General features: G+C 41.1%; 1 protein-coding gene across 1 annotated transcript in view; it reads left to right on the forward strand.

The window, feature by feature from the left end:
• The first annotated feature begins 2108 nt into the window (after positions 1 to 2108).
• LOC140283193 (calcium-activated potassium channel subunit beta-4-like) overlaps positions 2109 to 21631 on the forward strand; it is a 35365-nt gene continuing 15842 nt past the window's right edge. Inside the window, exons 1-2 of the mRNA XM_072377903.1 lie at positions 2109 to 2292; positions 6129 to 6299. Coding sequence (XP_072234004.1) covers positions 2128 to 2292; positions 6129 to 6299 — 336 coding nt within the window. The 5' untranslated portion in view covers positions 2109 to 2127. The remainder of the gene's footprint in view (positions 2293 to 6128; positions 6300 to 21631) is intronic.

Genomic DNA, 21631 nt, shown 5'->3' on the forward strand with positions numbered 1-21631 from the left:
ACCACGCAGACTCCATCAAACGATCCTCATTCAGAGAAACAACATGGCAAACAAAGAAGATGAGGAGTCGAAAAACAACACAGTTGTGACGAGACTGGAGAATCCCAGCTTTGCATACTATTAACTGACCCATGTGCACGTCTGCAGGGACACAGAAAGTGCCAGAGAGACTGTTATTAAGTAAGCAAGTAAACACCTTTCAGGACCTTTCACCTTTCTTGTCATCCTGGGGTTGGTGTTGAAAGTACCATCTACCTGCTTCAGGGAGCCCGCTCCTATCTGGACAAAGCAGGTAGTCCTGTGAGGATCATGTTCTTTGATTTCTCCAGTGTGCTCTGTTAGCTCATAGCTGCTGTTAGCTCATAGCTGCTGTTAGCTCATAGCTGCTGTTAGCTCATAGCTCTGTTAGCTCATAGCTGCTGTTAGCTCATAGCTGCTGTTAGCTCATAGCTCTGTTAGCTCATAGCTGCTGTTATGTGGCTACTTGCAGCTATAGGAGAGCTAATGGAGGGATTTCTACACAGGCACTCTACTGGGACCACTTCATCCACACGCCCCCCTGCAGCACAGCTCATTCACTCCGGTAAGAACTTCCATCTTACTCAAAGTCGTCGTTCAGGTTGTCAAAATCTGATAAATATCCTGCCATGTTGCACAAAACTATCAGCAGCAAACTCTGTGTGAAGTTAGCCGACTGTCACAGAGCACGGAGTGAATAAGCTGTGCTGCAGGGGGGCGTGTGGATGAAGTGGTCCCAGCAGAGTGCCTGTGTAGAAATCCCTCCGTTAGCTCTCCTATAGCTGCAAGTAGCCACATAACAGCAGCTATGAGCTAACAGAGCTATAGCACACGTTCATTCATTCATTCTTCTTAAAGTATTGGTGAAATAAAGACAGATAATGCCTTATTTAGAGGCTGCATCCTCTAAGCCCCGTTCACTCCGTTATATGGATCTCCAGTTATCTAAATATCTTCCAAAGGACGCTGACTTTCACCAAACTGTTCTCAGTGAGTAGATGAACGTATTTCATGCCAGAAATGAGGTTTAAAAATACCGGAGTTCCCCTTTAAGAACCTTAAAGGTTCTTAAACCTATACTTAAACCTTTAAGGCGGGGTTCCTGAACTAAGACCCTAAACAGAGTCTTGGTGTTGCTTTCTGGGTTTTCCCGTGGAGGTTTTGGGAACCATCTTCTCTGCATGTTTTACTTATTTCCTGCTCCAACTCACCTGATTTAATAAGTAGGTCATTATCAGGCTTCTGCAGAGCTTGATGACAGGTTGGCCTGTTTATTGAATCAGGTGTGTTGGAGCAGGAAACTCCGGGTCCCCTGGGTGGAGATTTAACTGAGTAACTGATTAAAAATGATGTCCTATTTTTTATGGTTTCTGCCCATAATTACTTTAATCCAACAGCCACCAGCACAACATTGATCCAAATGATTTTAATGTCTTCTATCAGCTGTACATCTCTGGATACTTTGAATTTCATCTTACATGATATTCAGTCTTTCCATCAACATTTACAAATATTCTTTTAGTTTTTACAACAAGAGATGAACTCCAGCAGCTCATAAACAGTTTCTTCACTAACATTTAAACTCATTAAAGTATTGAAAAACTGAAAAAAGTGTTCCAACAATGGCGGAAACATGCAATACAAGATGAGACAAACACATGAGCAAAAAGAAGCTGTGAGAAAACTTTTGTTTGCTGACTTTGCATCAGAGTTTATTCACATCAATTTGTCACTTCTGGCCCCGACGTGCAGCTGGTCCGTGGGGGTTTTTGGATGAAGTTCCAGCTGTGTCGCTTTTGCAGCAAACAGAACTCAACTTAGCAGAGAAGAAGAGAAACGATGGGGATGGGAGGTTTAGGAAACCAGAGGACGATGCGAGAGAGAGACGGAGGATGGAGACGTGGAGAGGAAGTGAAGGATGGAGAGAGATGAAACTGATTCAGAGACAGAAAGCAGTCGGTGATTAAACTCAACAGTTTCTCAGCAGCAGCAGGCGAACAGCGTCGCCGCGGCCGCCTCCTCCGCCTCCTCCTCCTCCTTCCATCCATCCGTCCATCCACCTCCTCCGTTCCTCCTCTCCATGCCGGCGGAGGGCTCCGCGCGGCTGCCATGGCAAAGATCCGGGTGTCGTACGAGTATTCCGAGGCCGAGGACAAAAGCATCCGGCTGGGCTTGTTCCTGATCGCCTGCGGGATCCTCAGCCTCTTCATCCTGGGTTTCTGCTGGCTCAGCCCGACGCTGCAGAACCTGCAGAGCAAACCGGCCAACTGCACGGTGAGCCCGGCTGCGAGCTCCGAGCTGCCGCCGGTGTCCGCAGACTAGATGTAGCTGTAGTGCAAATGTTAGTTACTCTGGTTTTTGGTCAAAATTGACACTTTAATTGTCATTTTTAGACTTTTTTTCTCCCGTAACATTAGTATTAGTGTAAGTTTAGCCCATTTACGGTGCTGATAGAAGTAGTTTTAACCAGTATTACTAAGATTTGTTGTATTATTGGCATTAGTTCTGTATCTTACTATGTCTCTAAGATAATATTAGTACGTTTTAATGCACATTTCACCGTCGTGTAGCTACAATTGTATATATAGAATTACTTTATCCTGTCATTATTCAGAGCACAAATACAATAAGTACTAATGTTTTAAGTAGTAATTTAGGTTTACCAATCAAAGATACTTTTTAAATACGGTATAAAAAGTAGCGCTGCCTATTTCAGAGTACTACAGTAGAGCAGTAATACATTTAAGAATGATTTTATCTGCATTAATGACCGCGTTTTAAGTAGGTTATTAAACTACTACATTGATTATAACATCACTTGAAAATATGCAAAATACTATTAAGTTCACTTCAGTGTATTTGGTTTTTTACCTTGAAATTCAGTTATTAATATTGATGATGGTTGGTTGTGGCAAAGTGAAAATGAAGGCTTAAATAAACTATAAAACATGGGTTTTACCATTTTACCAACATTACATTCGTGGATTATTTTTGTCAGCAAAAACATTGTTTGATAGTGGAACAATTATTTAGATCAATGGTTAATTCATCAAGTTAGTCATGCAAAAGTGTCTTATATTCTTTGTTTCTAGTAGTATTAACCGATTTTTAGGTTCCATGTGTGTACACAATTATTTGCCATTTTATAGACTCAAAGATGACTAACTTTCAAGTTAACTGACCAGAAAAATGTGCTCCATCGCTGCTGCAACACAGAGGTGGGAAGCAGAACTAGACTGTAATACTGTGATAGATGGCTTTAATGTAAAGTCATCACATGTGGTGTTGCACACACACAACACACCGATACCGTGATTACTTGAACCTGTCGGGGGAAAAGCTGAAGTCAAAATCAATACAACAGGATTTTGGAGTTAGATTGAGATTATCTGGTTAAATAAAAGAAGGTTTGAGTGTTTAGGAATAAATGAGGACAAACCCCAACGCAGATCAGCTCCATCAGTCTCAGAGTCTGTGAAGGTGATCACACCAACCTGACTGATCCAATCTGACAGGATCAATCACACCCATGTCAGTCATTACCAGTGAAACTGCACCTTAACCTGAGTTAAGGATTACACATGCATATGATATTCTATGTAAAGTCCTACGTCACTCCAGCTCTCTTTTCCTCATGTGACCTTTAGTTTGGACAGAAAGTTAAACATATTGTTTGATATTGCAACAGCTCAACCAGCCTCAGGCCATTTCTGATTTAGTTATTCTAATGTTTTTGGTTGTCAATGCAAAGTGGATTTGTCCAAAGCTCCTTCGGTCCCCTGATGCTGCGTCACTTTTCGCTGTGGATCATTAAAACACTTTGAAACCACTGGAAGTATTCATAAAAATAAATTGCAGGCTTCCAGGGCCTACACTCCTTGCCGTTTACTGTGGATGAGGAATTAAAACCAACCTGATTTATTTGGCTGTTAGCTTATTGCATCATCTTGGAAGAAAGTTCATGTATTATGGGGAGTGGAGGGCTTTTATTTTTTTCCTTTTTAAATTGCAGTCCAAAGTTAGCAGGTCAACTCTGTCCAAATGAATCCATTTCTTGATAAAACATAACTCACAGTACTTGGTATTATTGCAGCTCTCTGAACTCTTGAGTAATGGTGTCCGACTTTTATCAAATCAGCATAGATTGATTACTTATATCTCATGTATTGTTATTCATTTTCATCCAGCTGGTTCCATTTTCAGTTCTCTAATGAGTGGTCATCAATCCTCGTTCACATTTGAGACGTGCAAATGGTGGTCATGTTCTCTCCAAGCTAATACTCTGCAGTTATTGTGTCCACACACATTTAGCAACATTTTGTGGACACATATTCCATTAAACTGAATATTAGCTAACAGTCATTACCATTTTTATCAAGTTATTTTGTTTTCCAACTAAGTATTGCCATGTGACGGTTTGATTTTCACAATTAACGTGAAGTTTATTTTTAACTTTTAACATTAAGCACTCAAAGCTGGTGCAGGTTTTATGTTAGCTCTGTCAGTTTGTTGAAAACACAGCCCTCAAACTTATATTACAACTAGAACATTATAAAATAAGATGTAGTAACTGGTTACTACATCTAATCACACTGAAAGAATTAGAGTAGTAATGGTTTTAAGCTACTTTGACTTATAATGATGTGCATATTAGCATGTACTGTTAAAAACCTGTTTAGCAATTTAGCTTATATACCTGTTCATGTTTATACTCCCTGTTTTTTCTATTTTTTCATGTCTCAAGAGAAAAAAAGCTTTAAGAAAATCACTTATCAATGTATTTGGCTAAATTGAATTTATTTTTTAGAAAGCTGCTGGCAGATGTTGGAGTGTAAATTCTTTAATCTAACCAAGAGCTGCTAATGTTAGCTAAAACTAGCTTTCAGGACACTAAATTTTCAAAACGGTACATTTTCACGCAGCTGGCAAATGTGTTTTGTTTGTTTGTTTTATTCTAACCTGCAAACTAATGCTAGCTAATAATATGCTCATGAAAGTATTTTCTTGATAACTACAATAGGCAACAAACCAGCTAACAAAACATGTTAGCATCAGGACTCTTAGCATAGATAAATACACTGTTTAATCCTTTCTTTACACATTAGCTGCTGCACTGCAGAGGTTATAATTTACATAAATTATAAATTACCAGCTTTAAATATCTTCATTGTTTTATTAGATATCAAGTTCACTTGTTAAAAGCTGTTTGAGTTCAAAAGATTCCTTTTTCTGGTCAACAGTCAAATCTCAAGTTATTTGTACCATCGCAGGAAAAATGGGAAACTAGCAAATGCTTTTGCAGTCAGAATTTGCAATTGCAAAATACAGTCTCACAAACAATGTCATGCGGCTAATTTTCTAAACACAAACTATCTTTTCCTACGTTTGTCCAAGTAGTTTAGTTTTCTAAACCTAAAAGCAACAAATGAAAGTGTAAATATGTTGCCACTCATAATGAAAGTGAGTTTTAAGTAGGGTGGCACACAGAGCCTGAAAGGGAAATTAAAGGGGAACCTAGACCTTATTTCTGGTATGAAATACGTTCATCTACTCACCGAGAACAGTTTGGTGAAAGTCGGCGTCCTTCAGAAGATATTTAGATAACTGGAGATCCATATAACGGAGTGAACGGGGCTTAGAGGATGCAGCCTCTAAATAAGGCATTATCTGTCTTTATTTCACCAATACTTCAAGAAGAATGAATGAATGAACGTGTGCTATAGCTCTGTTAGCTCATAGCTGCTGTTATGTGGCTACTTGCAGCTACAGGAGAGCTAACGGAGGGATTTCTACACAGGCACTCTACTGGGACCACTTCATCCACACGCCCCCCTGCAGCACAGTTTATTCACTCCGTGCTCTGTGACAGTCGGCTAACTTCACACAGAGTTTGCTGCTGATAGTTTTGTGCAACATGGCAGGATATTTATCAGATTTTGACAACGTGAACGACGACTTTGAGTAAGATGGACGTTCTTACCGGAGTGAATGAGCTGTGCTGCAGGGGGGCGTGTGGATGAAGTGGTCCCAGTAGTGGGGGGGGGTCAGGTGGGGGGGTCAGGTTGTTAATGTGCAGTTCTCCCATTCATCCATTTGTCTTCTTCCTCCAGTTGGTGTCAGTGTTGCATCCTGAGGAGATGTTTGAGTGTGTTTTTACCTGCGGAGCCGACTGTAAGGGGACATCCCTCTATCCCTGCCTGCAGATCTTCGTCAACAACTCGGAGTCCAACACTGTGGCGCTTCTGCACTTTGACGAGCAGCAGCTGGTCCTCAACCCAAAGGTACGCAAAACTGTTCTGTGTGTCGTGCTCGGAGTCGAATATGTACCGAAACAAACATCTGTCTACGGCCAGCAGACATGCAGATGTTTCTGCTCCAACTGCACTCAACACATGTTGAAACTCGAGCATCAACCGTCTGTTTATTGTTTATTTTCTAAAAGCCGATACTTTTTTTTGGCTTAAAAATCTTAGCAATATTGTATCCTACAGAAACGTTTTGATTAAATGATGATAAACACCAAGCTGACAATAGTTATGGAGGAAAACTATTCTGATATTTACTATTTCAAGCTATTTCACGTACTATTTCAAGCTATTTCACGTACTATTTCAAGCTATTTCACATACTATTTCAAGCTATTTCACGTACTATTTCAAGCTATTTCACATACTATTTCAAGCTATTTCACGTACTATTTCAAGCTATTTCACATACTATTTCAAGCTATTTCACGTACTATTTCAAGTTATTTCACATACTATTTCAAGTTATCGGCCTTCATATTGATATACAGTAAGCAGGGTTTCCTTTTTAAGTTTTGAACTACGTTTTCTTGGTGGTATTTGGTGATTTTCCAATTTTAACTTCCATCTCAGGCTACATACAAGTGTTTCAAGTCAGATTCACCAGAAACTTTTGTTATGAATAGTTTGTTTCAGCCCACTAACTTTATCCTGTTTAAGATGCGAGGAACATGTCGCACAATCAGTGCAAATTTTACATCCTGCAGCATAAAAATCTTCAATAAGGCACTATCATGTGTTTCGGAGAAGCTGAAATCATTTTAAATGGCCTCAAATAACCTAAAGAGAATACCATTTCCCAGCATGGGATGGTTCTGAATTAGTTGGGAGAAAAGAGAAGAGTTTAATTCATTAGTTGGCCTGACAAAGCCTCAGATCATTAATAAAACGGCTAATTCATAACACAAAGAATATAAGTGATGGATGGATTGTAAGTGATTACTCTGAAGAGTAGCAGTGAGTCGCAGTAAGACATGACTTTACTGTCCTTTTGTAAATACACCATGAGAACAAAGATGAATTAATTACTGTAAAGACGAGGAAAAAGCTGAGTTCACTTCATGAATTTCCTCTAAAGAGCAGAAGAAACGTGAGACGAGGCGATGTAAACGACTGGCTGTTCAAAGATAAAAATGAAGGCGCAGCTGCTTTTTCCCCCATATGAGCACCAGGAGTGTTTGAGTCTGATTGTTTTTGTATCACAGCTGTTTGAAGGCCTGAGCTGAACAGAAATAGAGCCAGAGACACACCACTTAGGCCCTCTGTGTTTGAATGAAGGACTCACAGCTGGCGGTAAACACCTCACAGCTGGGCGATCTTCTAGTTTTTACAGTTTTAGGAAAAGTTGAAGGACACTTTTATCTGTTTTTTTTTTTAAATGCTGGAACCATAAACAAGAAAATGCCCTTTTAAATGGACTTAAGTGATTAGAAGCCCAGTTCTGTGCTGTGAAGCTACAAGATTTTGTCATAATATTTGAAATTGTCACTAGAGTTTAAACCACGAATGACAGAAATTAATTTGTGGGGGAGAATCTTCCTCCTATAATTAGAGAAGAGCAACTTAAACAGAGTTTTACTGCCCTTTTGAAGGCTCTCCTTGTCTCCAGCTGTAGCCCTTAAAGAGGCAACTTGAGGACTTTTCCATTATTCATCAGATAGTAGAGCTATAGCTGGATGTGTCACGGTGCATTGAGGTCGTTTGAGGACAGAAATGAATCTGGTCTGAAAGGTGGGATGCATGAAGAGAAATATATTGAGGTGTTTAAGAGACAAAGATAACAGCAGTTGGTGTTAAAGGTCTGAGTTTCGGGTTAGGCAGGGACCTGGAAAAAGGTTTGATTTGGTAGAACTAAACCAGCCTCTCCAGAGCCCTGGCTTAAAGCCACCTTTCAGATGAACTGCAGCCTAATCTGTATCTTTGCTAGGATGTGTATCTCCTCCTTACTAAATATATGTGGGAAGATATTATTCAGGGACAATTACAATCAGATTCAGAGGAGTCTGAGACAAAAATGACCCCCAGTCTCTCTGTTTTATAAGAAAACTCAAAGAATAAACTCAAAAAGGTCTATGATGAAGCTGTCAAACAGATTGTTTCCCTTTTGTTTCCATGCACACAAGTTTGGTAAAGATAATCCAGTTTCTAAACCCGCTTAATTCAGTTTATGATGATTTTTATCATGAAATAAACCACCAAAGCCTCGTCAGTTGTGGTGTATGGTTTGGCTTTGAATCTACTCCTATTAAAGCGTTATTATCATGCTGTGCTTGTGTCAGTAGATCACCTTCACCTGCAGCTTTAGAGACTTTTAAAAGGGGAAACGAGGCAGATGGAAACCAGTTAAGACTCAGAACATCCTGCTAAAGCTTTCTGTTATGGCCATTTTTTACCAGGCTGACAGAAATGTTCCTCTCACACACAAACGTTTTATGATCAGTGCTGCTCTGCTGCAGAATTAGCTCAAAGCTTTAGATTTTTCTTCTTATTAAGTTCCCTTTAGCTAAACAATACTCTCTCACAGTCAGTCCAGAAGCTTGTTGAGTTCAGAGTCGGGTTATTTCAGAAGCTTCTTCATTTCAGCGTTTCATTAACTGTGTTTCTGATAAAATCTGTGAAATTCTGTAAGTATTTTTGCAGTGGAACTGGGCCAGAAAAAAAGTAGTTTTACCTTTCATCTCGCTGTTATTTCAAGTGATGCACAGCCTACTTTGTTTTGGAGAAGTTTATTCTGTGATCATCAAGATAAAATGTGTCTTTGAGAAGTAAATCCCTGATTAACAGCATTGTCTGGTGATTTATGCTTCAAACCTACCTCAAACTCTTCCATCTTTCATTCAAACTGGACCTAATGGATGGAGAGAATCCCTGCGGTCGGATTTAAAAGCTAATGGACAGAGGAAAACAAAGAGCGTCCACATACTTTTGGCTCTGTAGAGGAGCAAAGCCTCCATACGAGGAGCTGGAGAAGAGCTAAAGAGTTAAAGCCAAAAGCACATAAACATCGGCAGATAGACGTTTACCGTCCTTTTCCTTCAGCGCTCGCTCGGGCCCTCGCTACAGCAACAGAGTAAATATAGAGGGCAGAGACGGCGCGTCATCGATGCCGCTCGGTCGCCATGGTGACCGGTGATGTGGAGACACGGGGAGGGAGGCAGAAGAGTCACGCTTCATTCAGAAATCCTTTCTCACAGAGGTAGAGGTTGAGAACTGGAGAGGATGGATGTCACGCCGTCTTGAAAAAGGAAGCCTTTGTTGCTCCGCCCACTTAAATTAAACGAATTCTGAGAATGAAAACATCATTAACATGTTGACCAAATGGGTTCAAAATCTATTGATCCGAAACGCGCTACAGTGGTGGCATCAGCTCCTCTCAAATTCCTTCTTATTTAAAGAAAAATCTATATTTGTTACCCAGAATGTCACTAAAAATGCGTATAATGTCTGTACAATATAATAATAAGTATAATAATAACATTAAAAAACAGATTTTATTTTACATTCTGATCAGATTATACAGCATCAGATGTTTTCTATAGGTGGAAGGGACCTTTTTAAGTCATTAATCACTGTTTTTAATGTCTTTTGTTGCACATTTCACAATCATTTAGCATGAATTGTCATAAGAAATACTCTAAATGATGTGACATCAGTTTAGTATCACAAGGATTTATAGTTTTATTTAGTTTCTGTTCACCTGACACGCATGTTTTTGCACTGTGGGAGGAAGCTGGAGCCCACATATGCTCGGGGAGAACATGCAAACACAGCAAACTCACCCAGGATTCGAACCAGGAACCTTCTTGCAGTGAGGTGACAGTTCCAGCCTGCAGCCAATCCCTGCTTTAGCTCTCAGGAAATGGGTTTTCACATGAAATGCAATTATCCAGCCACAGATCTCCTCTGGAAGCATCGAGTAATGTCCTTTTTACATGAGACTGGAAGAGGCTCCTGGGTGTCAAACCCAGGAACAACATCCTGCATTTCCTTGGGAATCTTATAGTTTAGTATGGCCTGAAAAGTTAAAAGAACATCATTCCCAAAGGGCTGAAGTTTTACACAGAAAATGTGAGAAAACAGAATGTTTTTTAAGTTTTTGTTGCACACAAAAAAGCAGATTAAACGCTTTCACCCAGATTCTCTCCATGTTTTCGAGCAGCAGATGATCTACACATGCAGAAACCATCAGGTCTCTGTCCCACTGCAGTATTTATAAGTGTTGGCTCAAGCAACGATTAACACTTCACAAAATAAAACACCAGGGTTGTGTTTTTGGGGAGTTTTACACCTGCTGGTGACTTCAGACGCCCTGATTTATGCTCCCAGGAGCAGGAAGAAGGGATTTATGCACCATATGTCACCTTTAAATTCAAATGGACACTGATAAAACTGACGTATAAAAGTTAGAAGTTACCTGTAAACACAGCTGTTTCTGTGGTAAATACTGATGTCTCTGGGCTGAATTATTTCTTGCTGTAAATGATGGACACCCAGGAAATGAAAGTATGTAATTTACCTTGAACTCTTCATGAGTTTGGTGACCTTTCACCAGCAGACAGACGGAGAGCATTAATTGCAGTCTTGTCTAAAATGGACTTTGTGGCTGTAAAACAACTGAGAGCCAGATGAAGAGTTAATTGGTGTTGTGTCTGTGGGGGGCGATTAGTTAATGGAGCCACCTGTGGGCCAGATGAGTGACATGACATTAAGATCAACACCAGCACGGGTCTTTTACAGACCAGCTATCTGTGGATGTGCAGCAAGGATGAGGAAGCTTTCAAAAAACAGTTTCGGACTCTGTTTTGGGCTTGTTTTAGGCTGGTTTTAGGCTGGTTTTAGGCTGGTTTTAGGCTGGTTTTAGGCTGGTTTTAGGTTGGTTTTAGGTTGGTTTTAGGTTGGATTTAGGCTGGTTTTAGGTTGGTTTTAGGCTGGTTTTAGGCTGGTTTTAGGTTGGTTTTAGGCTGGTTTTAGGCTGGTTTTTGGCTGGTTTTAGGTTGGATTTAGGTTGGATTTAGGCTGCTTTTAGGTTGGTTTTAGGTTGGTTTTAGGCTGGTTTTAGGCTGGTTTTAGGCTGGTTTTAGGCTGGTTTTAGGCTGGTTTTAGGTTGGTTTTAGGCTGGTTTTAGGCTGGTTTTAGGCTGGTTTTAGGCTGGTTTTAGGTTGGTTTTAGGTTGGTTTTAGGCTGGTTTTAGGCTGGTTTTAGGCTGGTTTTAGGTTGGTTTTAGACTGGTTTTAGGCTGGTTTTAGGCTGGTTTTAGGCTGGTTTTGGGCTTGTTTTAGGCTGGTTTTGCCACATCATTTAGACCTTGTGATGCTTGGTAAAATGTTTAAAAGGTTTTGGACATCAGACTTGGTTTATGTTATTTAAACTGTGTTCCTGCTGTTTTTGGCTGTGATTGTAGACGTAATTCTGGATGTTTTGGTGTTGGTTTTCGGCAGATTTTGGAGCATCATTAAGGCTTCTTCTAATGTATAGATGACAGGATTACGGGGCCATCGGACCAGCTTTGCAGGGCTGTATGTTCTTTGGGATGTTTGTTATTCTGGACTCTGGAACATCTTCACTGAAGACAGAACCAGATCCAGGATCTGAAGCATCAACACTCAGTGAAAGTTGTTCCTTCAGCTTCCTTTAATGACTCTTTTTAATGCTTTGAACTGAGTTTTTCTGAGTCCATTCCTGCTGAATCCCAGCTTCCAGCTGCTCAGCAGTCCCTGGTTGTCTGGTTCTCCTCTTCATGATGCTCCAACATCTGCAGCAGCAGACAGATGTGGACTGCAGGCAGGCAGCCGAGCTCACACACTCTGTGTGTCTGAAGCTGCTGGAAGTCCTGCAGAATGAGGTCTGGCATCGTCCTGCTGAAATAACCACGGACCTCCCGGGAAAAGACGGCACCTTGATGGCAGCATCTGTCTCTCCAGAACTCCAACATCCAGCTGTGCATCAGTGGTACCTTCACCCAGATGAAGCCCTCCATGCCATGGACTCTGCTGCAGCCCCAGACCATCACAGACGCTGGCTTTAAACCTTCCTCTGAGAACAGCTGGATGCTCTTTCTCAGCAGTTTTTCCCAGAAGCAGCTGAAACGTGGACTCATCTGCCCACAGAACACGTGTCCACTGTCTTTCTGTCCCTCTGAGATGAGCTGGAGTCCAGAGAACTGGGCCGTGGTTCTGCTCAGAGCTGATATATGGCTTCCTCCTGGTGTGATGCAGCTTCAGCTCACATTTCTGGATGCAGCCGTGGACTGTGTTGAGTGGAAATGCTTTTCCCAGCTCCTCCTGAGCCCATGTGGCTGTATGGATCATGGTGGCCTGACGGTTTCTCCTGCAGTGCTGCCTGAGGGCTCCGAGCTCATCCAGCAGGGCTTTCTGTCCTTGGCCTTTCCACACTGAGACTTCCCCAGACTCCCTGAATCTGTTCACAATATTCTGCTCTGTAGATGCTGAAAGACCAAAGTTCTTTCCAGTCTGACTCTGAGGAATATTTCCTGAACTTATTGATGATTCTCTGATGGAGTTTGGCACAAAGCGGTGAGCCACGACCCATCCTTGTTGGAGAGACCGAACCTTTGGTGGAAGCTGCTTTTATACCCAATCCTGACACCCTCACCTGTCAGCAGGTAACCTGCTGCTTGGAGAAGCTCCAGAAGCTGTTTCTGTAGATTATATTAACTTTTTTCTCTGTACTTCACTAATTAATTCAATCAAAATTGGAATTAAATGAATAGATTATAGAAAAAAGTTTTGAAACAACCCTCCTGTTCTTATCCTCCTGTTTTAATGTCACTTTCAGAGATTTAAATGAGAAAACAGTCTCTGATATTTGAGTTCACACCTGCTGAATCGAGCAAACGCATTGCACTAATTTACATAGTAATGCATGAATACACACCTGTGCAGACATTCAATTCAATTCAATTCAATTCAATTTTATTTATATAGCGCCAGATTACAACAATTGTCATCTCAAGGCACTTAAGTAATATAGTCCAATTCAAGCCAATTGGAATTCAATTCATTGTAATCATAATCCAATTAATTCATATAGAGCTAATTAAAAAAATTAATATCCTAGCTAAGGAAACCAACAGATTGCACCGAAATGTGTCTTCAGTCCAATCTCCCGTCCTGAGCGTGCCTGTGGCAACTGTGGAAAGGAACGACTCCCTTTTAACAGGAAGAAACCTCTGGCAGAACCAGACTCAGGAAGGGTGGCCATCCGCCTCGACCAGCTGGGGTTTGAGAAGACAGAAAAGAGGGAAAAGAGGGGGGAAAAACACCATAACGCCATTCAAAGGATATCTGTTGGAACATGCATGCACACATCGATTTTATTTGGAGGGTTTGAGGGGTTATCTGATCAGAATCAGCAGATTATCGTTTCCTGTGTGAAGCAGCTAACATGCGGCTGAGGTCAGAGCAAAGGTTTTTTGTTTTTAAACTGTCTCTTTAGCTCAAACCTGGAGCAGAAACAGAGTCGGCGCCATAAAAATGTCCTCACAAGGTCCAGGACTGGCTTTAATCCTCATAAAGACAGTCGAACAGGCAGAGACACACACAGGCCTTAAAACTGGAGTCATTTTAGTTTCCCCCAGTTCATCTTTTGTCCCTGCAAAAATGAGATGACCTCCTGACCTCAATAAACAGGAGGTGGATCAGGTGTCTGGATATTGTGTGCATTGTGTCTGTGATCTACAGTTACTTTCAGAGAGGTCATCAAACACATGCCTCCTCTCTTCATCTCAGGTCCATTCGGCCCTGGAGAGATATTTATTCTTCTTTTATTAAAAGATGATGCTCGTGTCTCAGCTCCATCTTTTTAAGCTTCAGTGTAGCTAATGAAACTCATTTTCACCTGTGGGAGATAAACTTCTTCAAGCCAAGTGCTGAAAACATCCCAGAGATGTTGTCCAGGTAACGAGAGTTCTTTGAAGCTGTTGACTGTGAGTTTCTTGAGCTTTTGGCTTCATATAATTGATGTTCAGAGCCGCTCAGTTATCTTTTTTAAGGCTGTTGGCCAAGGTGAAGCCTGATCTCTCTCTTCTGGAGATGCTGCAGATACGCTCGTGTCAGCCGGGCTGCATTATTGTAATTCCTTGTTCGTACGTGGGTGCGGATCAGCTGCTGGAACAAAATGCATCTGTTTTGTTGTTTAACAGGAATAAGAAAACATCATTGCGTAACCCCAGTGTTGGCATCTATCCACTGGCTTCCTGTTCACTTTTTGGCTTGTTATTTAAACTGTATTCATGCTGTTTTAGGTTAGTTTTAGGCTGGTTTTAGGTTGGTTTTAGGCTGGTTTTAGGCTGGTTTTAGGTTGGTTTTAGGCTGGTTTTAGGCTGGTTTTAGGCTGGTTTTAGGTTGGTTTTAGGCTGGTTTTAGGCTGGTTTTAGGCTGGTTTTAGGCTGTTTTTAGGCTGTTTTTAGGCTGTTTTTAGGCTGTTTTTAGGTTGGTTTTAGTTTGGTTTTAGGCTGGTTTTAGGCTGGTTTTAGGCTGATTTTAGGTTGGTTTTAGGTTGGTTTTAGGCTGGTTTTAGGCTGGTTTTAGGCTGGTTTTAGGTTGGTTTTAGGCTGGTTTTAGGCTGGTTTTAGGCTGGTTTTAGGCTGTTTTTAGGCTGTTTTTAGGCTGTTTTTAGGCTGTTTTTAGGTTGGTTTTAGTTTGGTTTTAGGCTGGTTTTAGGCTGGTTTTAGGCTGATTTTAGGTTGGTTTTAGGTTGGTTTTAGGCTGGTTTTAGGCTGGTTTTAGGCTGGTTTTAGGCTGGTTTTAGGCTGTTTTTAGGCTGTTTTTAGGCTGGTTTTAGGCTGGTTTTAGGCTGGTTTTAGGCTGGTTTTAGGCTGGTTTTAGGCTGGTTTTAGGCTGTTTTTAGGCTGTTTTTAGGCTGTTTTTAGGCTGTTTTTAGGTTGGTTTTAGTTTGGTTTTAGGCTGGTTTTAGGCTGGTTTTAGGCTGATTTTAGGTTGGTTTTAGGTTGGTTTTAGGCTGGTTTTAGGCTGGTTTTAGGCTGGTTTTAGGCTGGTTTTAGGTTGGTTTTAGGTTGGTTTTAGGCTGGTTTTAGGCTGGTTTTAGGTTGGTTTTAGGCTGGTTTTAGGCTGGTTTTAGGCTGTTTTTAGGCTGTTTTTAGGCTGTTTTTAGGCTGTTTTTAGGTTGGTTTTAGTTTGGTTTTAGGCTGGTTTTAGGTTGGTTTTAGGCTGGTTTTAGGCTGATTTTAGGCTGATTTTAGGTTGGTTTTAGGTTGGTTTTAGGCTGGTTTTAGGCTGGTTTTAGGTTGGTTTTAGGCTGGTTTTAGGCTGGTTTTTGGCTGGTTTTAGGTTGGTTTTAGGCTGGTTTTAGGCTGGTTTTAGGCTGGTTTTAGGCTGTTTTTAGGCTGTTTTTAGGCTGTTTTTAGGCTGTTTTTAGGTTGGTTTTAGTTTGGTTTTAGGCTGGTTTTAGGCTGGTTTTAGGCTGATTTTAGGTTGGTTTTAGGTTGGTTTTAGGCTGGTTTTAGGCTGGTTTTAGGCTGGTTTTAGGCTGGTTTTAGGTTGGTTTTAGGTTGGTTTTAGGCTGGTTTTAGGCTGGTTTTAGGTTGGTTTTAGGCTGGTTTTAGGCTGGTTTTAGGCTGTTTTTAGGCTGTTTTTAGGCTGTTTTTAGGCTGTTTTTAGGTTGGTTTTAGTTTGGTTTTAGGCTGGTTTTAGGTTGGTTTTAGGCTGGTTTTAGGCTGATTTTAGGCTGATTTTAGGTTGGTTTTAGGTTGGTTTTAGGCTGGTTTTAGGCTGGTTTTAGGTTGGTTTTAGGCTGGTTTTAGGCTGGTTTTTGGCTTGTTTTAGGCTGGTTTTAGGTTGGTTTTAGGCTGGTTTTAGGCTGGTTTTAGGCTGGTTTTAGGCTGGTTTTTGGCTTGTTTTAGGCTGGTTTTAGGTTGGTTTTAGGCTGGTTTTAGGCTGGTTTTAGGCTGTTTTTAGGCTGTTTTTAGGTTGGTTTTAGTTTGGTTTTAGGCTGGTTTTAGGTTGGTTTTAGGCTGGTTTTAGGCTGATTTTAGGCTGGTTTTAGGTTGGTTTTAGGCTGGTTTTAGGCTGGTTTTAGGTTGGTTTTAGGCTGGTTTTAGGCTGGTTTTAGGCTGGTTTTAGGTTGGTTTTAGGCTGGTTTTAGGCTGGTTTTAGGCTGGTTTTAGGCTGTTTTTAGGCTGTTTTTAGGCTGTTTTTAGGTTGGTTTTAGGCTGGTTTTAGGCTGGTTTTAGGTTGGTTTTAGGCTGGTTTTAGGCTGATTTTAGGCTGGTTTTAGGTTGGTTTTAGGTTGGTTTTAGGCTGGTTTTAGGCTGGTTTTAGGTTGGTTTTAGGCTGGTTTTAGGCTGGTTTTTGGCTTGTTTTAGGCTGGTTTTAGGTTGGTTTTAGGCTGGTTTTAGGCTGGTTTTAGGCTGGTTTTAGGCTGGTTTTTGGCTTGTTTTAGGCTGGTTTTAGGTTGGTTTTAGGCTGGTTTTAGGCTGGTTTTAGGCTGTTTTTAGGCTGGTTTTGCCACATCATTTAGACCTTGTGATGCTTGGTAAAATGTTTAAAAGGTTTTGAACAGTGTTGGAATCTATCCACTGGCTTCCTGTTCACTTTTTGGCTTGATTCAAACATTTTATTGCTGGTTTTTATGGTTCTCAGTGGTCTGGGCCCAGCTTATCTTAAGGAACTGTAACATCGTTATTCTCCCACTTGAACACTAAAGGCAAACATAGAAGACACTCTAAATACATAAACTTAGCAGTGGCTGCTCCTATTTCCTGGAATAACTTGCCTTTTAGTATCAAAATGTTGTAAGACTCGACTTCTTCTCCATAGCATTCAGCTGAGGTAGAGCTCGACACCTTGATCTTATCTATTATTTCATGTTTTTATAGTTTGCTTTGCTACTTCCAGCCTGTTTTAACGATTCCACCCAATGCGTTTTACTGGGTTTATGTGGAAGTTTTCCTTTATTGCTCTGGGACTGTCTGTTCTGATGCAGCACTTTGGTGTTTTAGAAATACTTGATACTTAATAAATGGTGAGGGCTTAGCTCGAAGCAGATTAACAACATGTGACATGGCTGCAGTGTGTTTTAACTACACTATTTCATGGCATTGAATGCACCGATCCAAACCTTAACATATGATAGGAAAACATACTATAGCTGGTCTTATGATATTATACTGAATGTATATGTTCATTATGACTGTCTGAGACGCTCTGCACATGCTCCACAGCTAACAGGGGAGAACATGCATCTTATCTGTTCAAAATGGGACCAATTCAGTGCAAACATGCCCCCAGCTAAACTGATCGTCACTTTTTTTTGGTCTGTGACATAACAGGTCAAACAGAAAAAAGCTGAAAGCTGGAAGAGGGAAATTCACCACCCTTCACAGTGGAGTCTGACATATTTTGGACAATAAATCAATTCCTGGGACAAGAGCAGTGGGTCAATTTAAATGCCTGATGGAGCTTCAAAGGGTCCGCTGTGTCAGACGCCACCTTGTGATGGACTGTCCTCCCTTCGCTGGCTCCATTTCAGTCTTATCAACTCATGCTTCAGGTGTCTGAAGCAGCTGTTCTTGGACATTTTGTCGGCTCAAAAGCAGAAGTTTATTGATTTTATTCTTGCTTTATTTGATATTTTAGTGGGCTTTTTTTGTTCATGTCCCTCGCTGTTTTAGTGATATTTATACTTGGATAGCTGAGCTTGTTTTAAGGTCTGCTGTAGAAAAATCCAATCGCATCAGTCTGGAGTTATTCAGTGGCTAATTTTCAAAGTTAACGAGTAGAAATGTCCCTTTTTGCTGCAGCGTTTCAGATTGATTTCAGAGAAATAAAGCCCAGAGTTGTTGTTTTGTTTCTGTTTTTGTCCTCAAAGCTGCAGACGTGTTGCAGGTTTGTTTCATTTGGATAGAGGTTACCCCCAAAACACAATCTCTTCCCTTTAAGCCCGAGGCTTGCTAAATGTCAGAGTCCTGGTGCAGAGTAATTGATCGAGACGATGAATTGCCCAGCCCTACTTTGCACTTTATTGGTCTGAGTTCATAATGTTCCTGTGGCTTCCCATCAAATATAATAACTCACAGCTTCCACACACACACTAATGTATCCAGCCCAGCCTTGTGTTGCAGACTCCATTAAACTTGAAATGGATTGAATATTGTCTGTGTGTTTATGTATTTTACTTAAGCACACACTGCTTTAGCTGTAATGCTTTCCCAGAGTGCTCCTCTGCCGTCATACGTCCCAAACTTATGTGTGTGTGCTGCACATACATTTTTTCATAAGTGCTGAAATCCCTCTTTAAAGTCTTTCCATCAGACTAAAGCAGCTTTGGCCTCAGCAGAGGTCTCTAATATCGCCACACGTGCACGGTGCCGTGCCGATGTTGGCTTTATGAGGAGGATTACTCAACATGATTTCAGATTTGTAACATTGTTGTGTTGCAGATGTTGACAGAAACACCACATTTGATCATTTCTCAGAGGGGTTTTTTATTGATTTCTTATGTCGCAGGAAGCTTTAGCTGCTGCTGTGATTATGTTGGTCTTTGACATTTTTTCTCATCTGAATCCAAAGCCAGCGTAACTTCAGTCCACATCCGTGATGATTATTGCTGCTGCTGACCTCAAAAACTCTTGGAAGCAGACTGAGAATTAGAAAGCTTTGCATCAAGCACTTAAAGTTCAGGGATGCAGCATTTTTTCAGCTGAAAGGAGCTCTGTGGCATCTTCCAGACCACGAGAAAAACTGTTGGAGGATGTTGTTCTTCAGACCGATGGTTTTTCTTCAGAGCATCTTCTAAAGATGCGTGGGCTGGAGAAGATGCTTTAAACACTCTCTGGATGTTTTTGCTCTGCTTCTTTTCAATATACAGTCTATGCAATGATATTGTTTATCAAAATGCTGCAAAAAACAGGGTGAAAGGCCTCAAGCAGCTCAGAAACCTGCACAACTCCCAGCATCACGGCTCAGTGGAGGATTATTTTCTTTCACCTTCCGCTTCAGAGGGAAATTATGAAAATGAACAATGTTTTTTTCAGCCTTTAAAGCTCTTTTCAGCATCATGAGGCGATAGAGTTGTGACTACCCTTTCTTACCTTTTCCTAAACATCCATCACAGTCATCACAGGTGTGAGTAGTTTACTCATTAAAGGGGAACTTCGGAAGATATTTAGATAACTGGAGATCCATATAACGGAGTGAACGGGGCTTAGAGCCTCTAAATAAGGCATTATCTGTCTTTATTTCACCAATACTTTAAGAAGAATGAATGAATGAACGTGTGCTATAGCTCTGTTAGCTCATAGCTGCTGTTATGTGGCTACTTGCAGCTATAGGAGAGCTAACGGAGGGATTTCTACTCAGGCACTCTACTGGGCCCACTTCATCCACACGCCCCCCTGCAGCACAGTTTATTCACTCCGTGCTCTGTGACAGTCGGCTAATTTCACACAGAGTTTGCTGCTGATAGTTTTGTGCAACATGGCAGGATATTTATCAGATTTTGTGGATGAAGTGGTCCCAGTAGAGTGCCTGTGTAGAAATCCCTCCGTTAGCTCTCCTATAGCTGCAAGTAGCCACATAACAGCAGCTATGAGCTAACAGAGCTATGAGCTAACAGCAGCTATGAGCTAACAGAGCTATAGCACACGTTCATTCATTCATTCTTCTTAAAGTATTGGTGAAATAAAGACAGATAATGCCTTATTTAGAGGCTGCATCCTCTAAGCCCCGTTCACTCCGTTATATGGATCTCCAGTTATCTAAATATCTTCCGAAGGATGCCGACTTTCACCAAACTGTTCTCAGTGAGCAGATGAACGTATTTCATGCCAGAAATAAGATTTAAAAACACAGGAGTTCCCCTTTAAGGAACAAATGTTTCCCAGCTTCTGATGGCATTTATGCTGTTCGCTGCACAGATGTGGAGTTGCATTTGTTGAGAGTTCTTGCAGGTGTTGAGCGTAGTCGCAGCACACCTCTTGTCAAAGGTGTGGTTGCTTTCAGATAATTTGGTTAAATTTTGCAATATATTTGGAAGAAATGCGTTATTGTCAAAGGCCAAAGTGCAGATGTTCTTTTCACATCTGTAAATTATCACTTCTTCCATTTCTTGTCCTGCATTTCTCTGCTTTATATCCACATTTTATATAAATCTCTCATTTTGACAGAACAGTGCCGTGTCTAAAGGACACAAAGGTGCCCCATCCCTACAGAGAACATACAATCAGCCCCCCACAACCATTGTCTTGGTCTTGCAGAGCCCCGTTAATGCCAGCTGCATTAGGGCCACCTTTTGGGCCACCTTTTAATGCTGTATTTGTTTCCTGGACTGATTCTTGCCCTTCTGTGTGGCCTCTTTGATAGAATACTGAAATCGGCCTTTAAAAAGTGACATTTGAAAATGTCACTTTTGATTTTGGGACCAAAACATTAATGAATAAATCATCAGATTGACTGATAATGATCAATAGCGTCCACAACGCTGTACAGGAGGAGGATTTAATTTTCCTAAATGTTGCATTGATGATCAATGAATCACTGAGCCATAGGCATTGATCAGTGACCACATCAACCCCTGCAGATTTATTGAGATTATTCTGAGAAGCAGCTGAAGATGTCTGTGTTCCCTCCTGCAAAGCAGATCAATTTGAGCCTCTCTCCTCCGTATTTTGTCATTTATAGAGCAAATCAGCACTAAATCACGAGTTGTGAGCTGTAAAACGTTGATCTGGCGTCTGAATAATGAGACAGCAGAACCGACACAGTGTGACAGCGGCGAGAAAGAGGAAGGAAGAGAGGAGATGAAGGCAGGTGGGTGGTTTCACTCAGCCAATTACTGGCTGGGTAATTTCCTCGTTTATGACTTAATTATGTTATAAATGTAAATGACAAGAGCTGTGGGTAACCAGAGGGCAACAACACGCACAAATACTCACTCTTATTGTATTCATTTATCCTCCGAGCCTTCAACCTTTAGCACTATTCTGATAGTACCGAAACACTGATTTAGTTTACATTTTCATCTCTTAAACCTTCAGGCTTGTGTACGTCCCTTAAGGAGCCTTGACTTGATGAAATAGCCTAAATTTAAGATGATCACATCTATATGAGGACGTTTTGATCTTTGAACTACAGCAACACAACTGAAATCTAATAACTGAGTCATGACAACAGCAATGATGTGTGTGTGTCATGTCAACTTAAGCTAATTAAAGCTGATGAGGCAGAGCTGAGCTGCTGGAGGGGAGGGAGCCGGCCGGCACTGTCCAGGCAGGAGCTTCTGTCCAGGGGAAACTCGTTGCCTCTCAGAGGAAAAGTTGCTCTGGAAACGTT

Source organism: Leuresthes tenuis, unplaced genomic scaffold, assembly GCF_036924035.1.
Source record: "Leuresthes tenuis unplaced genomic scaffold, fLeuTen1.0.hap1 SCAF_23, whole genome shotgun sequence".
Lineage (NCBI taxonomy): Eukaryota > Metazoa > Chordata > Actinopteri > Atheriniformes > Atherinopsidae > Leuresthes > Leuresthes tenuis.